General features: G+C 41.6%; 1 protein-coding gene across 2 annotated transcripts in view; it reads left to right on the top strand.

The window, feature by feature from the left end:
* The first annotated feature begins 8,307 nt into the window (after positions 1–8,307).
* The window catches only part of Gxylt1 (glucoside xylosyltransferase 1), a 62,952-nt gene continuing 61,293 nt past the window's right edge, over positions 8,308–9,966 (top strand). For both annotated transcript variants that reach the window (XM_045152077.1, XM_045152078.1), the window contains exon 1: positions 8,308–8,507. In XM_045152077.1, the coding sequence (XP_045008012.1) occupies positions 8,308–8,507 (200 nt within the window). The remainder of the gene's footprint in view (positions 8,508–9,966) is intronic.

Here is a 9,966-nt window from a genome sequence, read left to right as displayed (position 1 = left end):
TCACAACTTTTTACCTGCCTTCATTTCATTCTACCTCAAATATACTTTTACACCAGGAAAACATGTGGCTTTTAGCAGTGGGCTCTTTTAACCAAATTCTACACAGAAAGAATTTGGTTGTTTTTCAGAGTTTATGACTTTACTTTGAAACAAGTAGAAATGAGGGTACAGTTTGAGGAACATAAGCATGCATATTTTTAAAACCTTTAATATTTATTCAGTAGAAATAACTCACTTAATGGCTTAGGTTTTATTTTTATTAAATGCTTCCTAAAACTAATAATAATAGGCAAGGTGAGATACATTAACAAAAAGAAATTCCTCACTCTTTCTAAGTTGATAGCATATGTATTAACTTTCTTTTGGAAACAAATCCTTGATGCCTAAAGGAATGTAGCTTTGACAAATGATAAGCACTACTGGTAAATAGTCAGATGTTGTCATTTCCACCGATGCTCTGATTTTACCTTCTTGAGCAGCAGTTTACCCCTTCTGTGGAAGCTTTTTGCAGGACCTGATGTAGAAACTAGCCATTAATAGAAATTTCAGCACTGTTTTTGGATAATTAAAGTGAAGACAGAAGAATTTATGAGAGCAAAGGATAAAATACAATAAAGCTTTGACTTCTTGGTACATATCTATTCTCTCCACCCCAGGCACCTTCAGTTGCCTGGAACAGTGAAGGTAGGAAAATTAAACAGATACAGAAAGATCAATTAACAAAAGTAGTTGAGTAGAATCAAGACAGTGAAGATTACAGAACACAGGATATGAGTGATCATTTTTCAAAGGGAAAAGGTAGCTGTCAGTGGACATTAAGGGTGATGAAAAGTCCCACCAACGTCAAAGGTAAGGAAGGGTAGGAGGGGAAGAAAGTGACACAAGAAGGGGAAAAAGAAGCAGTGGAAGAGGCAATAGGTGAGGAGATTCATGGGTAAGAGAACAAACAACTGACAGCATGCTGGTCTTTGGTCATAAAGCCATATTATAAGTTCACAAAGCATTTGGTGGTAATGGCATGTTGTGATGAGTCTTCATAATGACTTAGTCACTGAAGTGTACCTTGTATTTAGTAGACTGCTTAGTAGGGCAGCAGTGTGTTTAATACTTCAGAGTGATTTTCATTAAGAGCAGTTTACACATTTCCACTAGCCCAGATCATTTCAGTGATGTGATTTTAAAGTATTGGTTAGACTTTGTGCTTAACTAGTGCAGACAGTCCTGCCTTTACAGAGTGAGTAATTTTGGAGCACATGAAGTACTGTGATAAGACAAGATAGTTTAATGGAAAAATTTAGATTTTTGAAAGGTGTCCGTGTTTTAGGACATGTTTCACATTCCACATCTTTTTTCCCTGATACTAGGAGTGTTATGGGCCATTGCTTACTATCCAGTACTTTTCAGTATTGTTCTGATGTAGGTTTTCTTTACACCAGTGTTATTTAGCATAGTGGATACTTATTATTTGGTGGCTTTAGGCACCATATTGGTTGTATTGGGATTGGCTATAATGATGATAAAGATGGTGAGCTCAAACTTTGTAGATCTATAAGTAGTCACAATCCTTGCAACAATAAAAATATGGACAAGATACAGAAGCAGCAGCAGAAATAGTGCTCACCATCTTTTTTCTTTTTTACACTCACCTAGGCCTCAAGTGTCACTGCTCTGCCTGAGAGTGTTGAGGCCTCCATTTTCTTTTTTGCAACTGGTAATGTTGGGTGTGACCAGTTATTTCAGCCAGCTCTGATTTATTACTTAGGCTTGAATTTTCAAAAGGTCCAACATTTTAAGCTGTGTAATTGGAGACTACTCATTATTTTTCTTCACATTTAAAAAAAATCAAGTCATAGCCATTGAGGTCTTGCTATTTCCTTTGTGTGAAGATGTTGAAAATATTTCAACATTGTTGAAATGACAGTTTTTACTCAGACTTATTTCAACAGAAACTTTACTTCCTTTAAGAAATTGCTGGCAGTAATGACTTGTGACTTCTGCCAATCTCCTGAGTGGAATCACTTGTGGGGAGTGGGGGGCTAGGGAGGTGGCTCAGCAGGTAATGGTGCTTGTTTGCAAAGCCTGCATGCCTGGGTTCATTTCCTCAGACATACATGTAAAGTCTAATGCAGAAAGTGGCACAAGCATCTGGTGTTCATTTTCAGGCAAGAGATTAGAACACACATGCACAAGTAAAACAATATAAAAACATCATTTACCCAGTTTTCATCAATAATGCAGACCATTCTCAATTTTCACTGTAGTGAGAAATTTCAGATTAAATTGGCTCAGTTTCAAAAATTTACATAAGACTCAATGGCCTGCCTGTATTTTAATTTACTCTCAATCTTCTAATACTAGATCCTGATTTTATGTTTTTCTTTTTTTTTCTTTTGTTTTTATAAAGTACCTCAACTTTCTTGGGCTAATAGGACTTAATGCTAGTAATTTCTTTAAAAAATGCTTTATTTCAAGGTATGAGGGGAAACCAAAGGCAGATTTTAGGGCAAGGATCCAATCCAGCAGCTGCCTTCCCCTGGAGTTTCTGAGGAGTGCCTCTGAAGTCCTGAGGTTGTCTCTCGGTTTCAGCCTGCTGACCCATATATGGAGGGAGCATGATGGAAGTTACTTCTCTTTAATTTTCTGTGAACTCATTTAACATGGAAATTCAGAAAGTAAGGACCGAGAATTCATCATTCAGATTTCTTCCTGTGTGTTTTCATTATCTTCCTTTTTTACAAAAGGTATGCTTGTGAGTGTAAATGCACATGTATGCATGTGTGGGGGCCAGAGGACAATTTCAAGTGGAGTCCTCAGGAATGCCATCTACCTGTTTTTGAGACAGGGTTTTCCATTGGCCTGGAGCTCACCAATTAGGTTATACTGGCTAGCCATTGCCAGCAAGACCCAGGGACACTCCTGTATTTGCTTTCTTGGTGCTGGAATTACAGGTGTGCACTGGGTTTTGCTGGGCGTGATGTTGCACACTTTTAATCCCAGCAGTCCGGAGGAAAAGGTAGGAGAATCACCATGAGTTCAAGACCACCATGAGTTCAAGACCACCATGAGTTCAAGGCCACCATGAGACTACACAGTGAATTACAGTGAATTGAGCTAGAGTGAAACCCTGGGCTACAGAGACAGTGTATCAAAAAAAAAAAAAAAAAAGATGGCAAGAAGAATTCTGAATTGTTTCCATTTAAATACTGGATTTTGGAAGTCCGTATCACAATTGTTTTTAAATTTTTTTATATTGGCACCTATTTCAGAGCATCCTCTGCAAAGGAACTCCAGACACTTTTGTCATTTCCCCCCACCAATCTGGCTATGTGGGCGGCTTGAAAATTGAACCTGGGTGGGCAAGCTTTTTAGGTTGCACCTTTAACTGCAGAGCCATCTTCCCAAACCCTGTATCAAAATTCTAATTGTTCTCATCCTTCAGTTTTTAGGTACCTGGTAGGAGATCCTTATAATTTGGTCCTTAAAGTTATAATTACCAGCTTGCTTGATGACAAATTTTGTGCATGGGTACATTAGTTCATAAGTTCTCAGTACATTATTAAGCTAAGGATTAGCTTACTAATAGAAGACTTTGCCTAACTTGTACAAACAAGGCTTTGGGTGTAACTCCTAGCACTCCTTTCAAATTATAATCTGTTATTTGAATGGGAATGTAGGGTTCCTCAAGATTGAACCAGGGAGAAATATGAATTGTCCACAGTCCTGTCCTCATTTCCTTCTCCACTTGGCTGTAGCCCCTCTATCTTCCTTTAGAGCTGGAAATCCAAGCTGCGTTCCTCGCTTATCTAGTAATGTAAGATGCTCCTGTTTACTGACTTTTCCACTGACTTTTTCTATTCTTGTGACCTGGAGCTAAGTTTTTGTTTTGTATTTTGAGTTAGGGCTTCACTCTAGCCCAGGCTGACCCGGAATTCACTATGTAATCTCAGGGTGGCCTCGAACTCACGGTGATCCTCCTACCTCTGCCTCCCAAGTACTGGGATTAAAGATGTGCGCTACCACGCGCGGCTGAGCTAAGTTTTTTGAGAATGAAGAGAGCCACTTTCTTCTTTCAACCCATTCTTAAACCCCACTCTTTCCCCATATTTACTGGTCTGAACACTAAATGAAATACTTATTATTCAAAGTAATAGTACTGTTTTCTAACTTTTCCTCTAGTCCAATGAAGAGTTCAACTGTGGAAAATAGAGAAGTATACTTGGGATAACAGTTTCACTGTGTGAGTTTCTGATTCTTTATGCTCTGTGATTAATTTGACTCTCATTGGAGAGCTTGTTTTAATTCCTAAAAGCAGCCTATGAGATTTTTGTTACAATGATTCCCTTCCTGCTATCACTTCTAGTTGGTATCACTATCACTAGATGTGGTATTGTTTTAGGACTGACTTCCAGGTAAACCTGGGCTAGAGTGAGACACTACCTCAAAAAAAAACCCTCCCTGAAAAAGATTTCTATTGAAATTATAGGTCTAAATTACTAACCATGTGATTAATGAACCCCTATTTTCAGTTCTTTTCCCATAGTTTTTTGAATCAACAACTCAAAAGGTAAAAATGGAGAGAAACATAAATCAAGGTTAATCTTTTAAGTATAAGGTTCTTGAAATTTGGTTTAATCCCAAGTTATTTTCTGTGCTATAGGGATCTGTTTCTGAGTTTAAAAACCAAAACCAACAGCAGATATTGCTGGTTTTAAATTTCACTTCCTTCACTTATATTTATTTTATTTTTAAGTATTTTATTTATTTTAGAAAGAGAGAATGAGAATGGGTGTGTCAAGGCCTCCAGCCCCTGAAAATGAACTGCAGATGCATGTGCTACCTTGTGCATCTGGCTTACATGGGTCCTGGGAACTGAACCTAGGTCCTTAGGTTTTGCAAGGAAGTGCCACACTGCTAAGCAATCTCTCCAGCCCAATTTACATTTTTTTTGAAAGGATTAAGGAAATTCAAGATGGATTGAACCTATACTTTCATTGAAGAATTCAAGAGACTGTTTCTAGATTAAAAATAAACAGGAATACATGAATGCATGTGATAAATGAAAGAAATGCCTATTATAACATCAAGATAGTTGAAACAATTTCTAGTAATGAATATATATTAGGAAGGAACATAAAAAGTGTGAATCATGGAAGTGACCAGAGGAGCTAGCATCATGTACATAAGTCCTTGTTTCCAGAGAACCAGTTGTGGTGTGTGGGCATTGTGAACTTTCTAATTTGGAATGTTTTATATACTTTTTTTCCACAGGATTTCTTTTGTAACTACAGGATTAAAAATTTTAAAAGATGATTCACATATTGAATGATTCTTTTTTTTTTGAATGGCAAATCTGTTATTTATTTGAGAGGGCGGGGAAGAGAAAGAGAGAATGGGCACACAAGGGCCTCTAGCCACTGCAAATGAAATTCAGATGCATGCACCACCTTGTGCATCTGACTTACATGGGCACTGGGGAATCGAACCTGGGTCTTCAGGCTTTGCAAGAGAACTGCTAAGCCATTTCTCCAGCTTAAGAACCTTGATGTACATGTCATCCCAGTGCTTGTTGCATAAGTTGTTGTGGAAATCAAAACCTCCCAGCTTCTCTTTGTGCTGTTCCAATATTTTAACAACCTTGAGTCAATCTTAATTTTTCCTACATATAATTTGCTTTATGGAAAAAAGAACATTGTTTTTTTTTTCTTTTGGAGACAGGATCTCATTGTGTAGCCAGGCTGGCCTGGAATTCACTATTCTAGATTAAGCTGGCCTTGAGTTTACAGAATCGTACTGCCTCTGTCTCCTGACTGCTGGGTTTAGGGATGGGCCACCACACTTTAGTCACCATCTTTTAAATGAACTGTTCCTTATCTGAGCACTGTCCCATACTCTGGTTGGTACCATATCCTTCAACTTTCTTAAAAGCTATTTTTCCATTCTTATCAGCGACTTTATCATTCTTTGTACTTCCTTGTTTGTCTTAATTTCTCAAAGTATTGTAAGATGTAGTAGAAATATTAACTTAGCATTCTTGATTTCACTGACCTGCCTCCTTTTTTAGGACACTATTCCTTTATTTCTGATTACTGTGCATCTGAGCCCCTTGTCTAGCATGTAGAAAATAGTCAAAATAGTCAATAAATGTTTATTGAATGAACAAATGTATGTTTTCATTCTCTTTATATATCCTCATAGCTTGCTAGTTTTCATTTGTCAGGTAAGGCAAAGCTTTTAATCCTTATTGGGGAGAAAACATTCTTCAGATTGTTTAATGACTTTCCCATGGTCACAAAGCCAGCAATTTTTGGAGTAAGGATTCAGAGCTACTATGTCCTGCACTCTTCTTCACATTGTTTTATGGCCAACTTCCTCAGTGACTTGTATGTACTGTGAGTGGTTTGGCAGTGTAATGTTTCTCCACAAAGTGTGCATGTGTCTCTATGTTTTACTCTCTTTTCCAGCCTCCCCTGCTGTCAGAACCTGCTTTATAAAATGCAAAGTGATCATTTTACTTCCTTACTTAAAATGCTTGGTGGATGAAGTTCAAACTCTTTGGAGTGTTGAGGGAAGGCACTATAATATCTGGCCCCTCCTGCAGTCTTAAAGCTCCTCATGTCCATTCTTCCATTCACTTAGCCAGTGGCACCAAACTCTTACAGTTTTCACATGATCCAGTTTCATTGTTCCCTTAGTATGAAGTACTATTTTTACTCTTCTACCAGGCACATCCAAACCTTTGGACATTGCAACATGATGTCATCTACAAAGTTCATGCTTATGAACTATGTAATTGTTACCCCCCCCCAAATCACAAAAATAACACATTTATAGTCTTTATATGATTTTGTGGTGGGTTGCCTCATAGCTATGTTGGGTCTGACTTAGCCCATGGATTGGACACACCTTCAAAATCCCAAGACATTTTTGGTAATGTCTCTGATTACTGCTTCCAGGTACCACTGATTACACCTTTGGTGTGTGTCCACTCCCTTTTCAGATCTATATCTTGTTCCTGCAAAACAATTCTTATCTCAAAGGGAATGAGATAATTTGTTCTGAGCCAAATATATGTGACCATGGCCTGGGAACGAGGATTCAGGTTGCCTAACATGTTCCAGTGAGGAAGCAGTTACATGAACTTTTATAGTCGTAGAACATTAAGAGAGTCACACATGAAGACATTTTTCAAATACTCTGCTGGAAAGGTTAGGCAGGCTGATTTCAGCAAAGTTGGGGAAGCGGCTATAGACCTCAAAGCTACATGACCAGTTTTAGCTTCTGGAGACCAGTGCTCTGCTAAGACTCAATTTAAACAAGTTTTGATAGTCGCAACCATGTTGAATCAGATACACTGATAGGCAGTGGATGGCCATTAAAGGGACTAATGGCCAGCCACGAAGTTCTATTAGTCTAAGTAGCTGAAGGCCTTGTAAAATCTTTAGTTACAGGTATGGTTTCCCACCGCCCTCTTCAGTCCGCAGGCCTAGTCTCTGTCTTCCGGTGGCACTTTTTCCTAACATCTAGGCTTCCGCATTCATCAAGATGACCAGTCTGTAGTGCTTTGCACCCCGCCGCACACCTTCCTGGGCACAGTAATGTCCTCAGGCGACTAGCATGGAGTGGACACTGCTGAGGAAGAGGGAAAAGGAATGGGAAAGAGATCCTAGGGGAGAAAGCCCATTTTGTGTTGGATATGCAAATAGGCTGTAAGGAAAGTAAAAACAAAGTTGGTAGGCTCCCCAGCGAGCTGGGGACAGTGGGAAGTAGAAAGCGATCCGCATGGACCGGCTGGCTCACTAATAGGAAGGCAGAGAAGAGTCTGATGGTGTCTTCTTATTTAAATATTTCCATGAGGGAAATCATTTCATCTTTGCCATCAGCCTATGAAGATGAGAATAGGTCCAGAGCACACTTTAGGTCGCTCAGCGTCACCTACCATCAAGTGGAAGAAACGGAACTTGAAGTCGGGCCAGCGGCCTCCAATACCTTGCCCCTCTTCAGAGCCCGGAACTCCGAGGGGCCCCACCGCCCACCTCCCGGTCTGGACGCCCAGGTTCGCTCCCCCAAGCTTCAGCGAGCGGCAGCGAAAGCTCAGCCTGGATTTCGGGTCGGGCACGGCGGGGCAGCTCCGGGGAGCGCCGAGACGAGGGAAGGGGGAGGGCGGGGCGTAGAGGAGGGCGGGGCGGAACTCGGCGGCGCGCTTGCGCGTTGGCGCGCCCTCGCCAGTTCGCCCAGGCGGGCGGGGCGGGTGCGGCGGCGGCAGTGGCGGCGTTGGTGTTGGCGGCGTTGGCGGCGGCGCGGGCCGGGATGCGGCGCTACCTGCGCGTGGTGGGGCTGTGCCTGGCCTGCGGCTTCTGCTCGCTGCTCTACGCCTTCAGCCAGCTCGCCGCGTCCCTGGAGGAAGGAGCCGGCAGCGCTGGCGGGAAGCCGCAGGCCGCAGCGGCTTCCTGGCTGGCGGGCGGCGAGCACGGCGCCGAGAGAGGCGCGGGCCTCGGCGGGTCGGGCAGGTACGGGCTCCGGGGCTGGGCGCGGGCGTCGGCGGGGCCGGGTCGGGGCGGCCCGGGCGGTCCTGGGCCGTGCTCGATTCTGCGCTGCGGCCTCTTCCCGGCTCACGTAGCTCCTACTCCCTCCTAGGAGCACTTTCTGTCTCTTCTGACCCAGTCTCTAAAGCAGTTAGACATTGAATTAATTTGCAACTTTTAAAAGCTTCCTGGGAAATGAATGGCGCTCCACCCGTCTCTTCTTGCTGGGCGCTAGCGGGAGCCCCTCTTGTTTGCATGGAGTTAAGCTGAGGTTTTAAATATCAGGCTGGCTCCCTGCTTTGGCCCCCTCCTCTGGGCGTTTGATTTTGTGTAACTTGCCACTTTTATTAATAGCTGCGATTAGTCAGATCCGAACCTGGCATTTATGCGGGTTGTGAAATGTTTTCCTTTTGGAAACACTCGGCATATCGGGAAACTTACAGGAAGTTAAAAATGAGTGATAGTACTTTTAGATCTTTTTGGAATGAAGATACTGTTTTTAAAAATCTATAAAGCGCAAGATTTAGGTTGATTTGCATAAAGCACTTACTGGGTTTGGAATCATTTTTATTTTTTTATTTATTTATTTTTTTTGGTTTTTCGAGGTAGGGTCTCACTCTGGTCCAGGCTGACCTGGAATTAACTCTGTAGTCTCAGGGTGGCCTTGAACTCACGGCGATTCTCCTACCTCTGCCTCCCGAGTGCTGGGATTAAAGGAGGAATCAAAAGATTTAAATGGAAAGAATGCTTTCACAGCTTATTATTAGTACTTAACAAAATCAGCGTTTTGCACCGCGTTGTTGGGCACCATTATTTCTGAGTACCTCTCTGGGAGTGAGCCCAGGTGCCCCTTCCTAAGACGTGGTTGGTGTAGGAAAAGAGGGCTTGATAAAGAGGAGTGCTGTAAGCAGTTGTGTAGCACCTGAGAGTTGATGGTCCTTTCCATAAAGAGAGTGCCAAAGGGGAGTATCATTACTTTATGATCGGAGAAATACGGCCGCATCTTACAAAAGGCATTAATAACGAGTGATAGAAAAATTCCTCCAAGCCCTTAAACTACAAGCTTTAAAAATGATAGGACAGTTTTTCTGAGAACGTTCTTATCACTTAGGGCATCCTATTTGAAATTAGTATATTAAGCCAGGCTTGGTGGATTACATGTAAAATATCAGCACTGAAGAGGTGAACACAGGAGGATGGAAAGTTAAAGGACAGCCTGAGCTACATAGTATAAATGACAGATAGAAATTGTGTATATTTAAGGCTTGGTGTTTTTGTATCCTTTATGAAATGATTGTCACATATCCTCCTTTCACATTAGTTGGCTCTGGAGTTAACTTTTGCAGAGTCCTGGGATGGCTGGGAGGAATATTGCTTTGTGGTTGCCGCGTAGTGGGTGTGTTGCTGTTTTGAACACATTTCTTCATTAGTTATAAGAGAATAT

The sequence above is a fragment of the Jaculus jaculus genome, chromosome 6, assembly GCF_020740685.1.
Source record: "Jaculus jaculus isolate mJacJac1 chromosome 6, mJacJac1.mat.Y.cur, whole genome shotgun sequence".
NCBI classification, from domain to species: Eukaryota; Metazoa; Chordata; class Mammalia; order Rodentia; family Dipodidae; genus Jaculus; species Jaculus jaculus.
The sequence above is the reverse complement of the archived record's forward strand: the minus strand, read 5'-3'. Positions and strand labels throughout refer to the sequence as shown.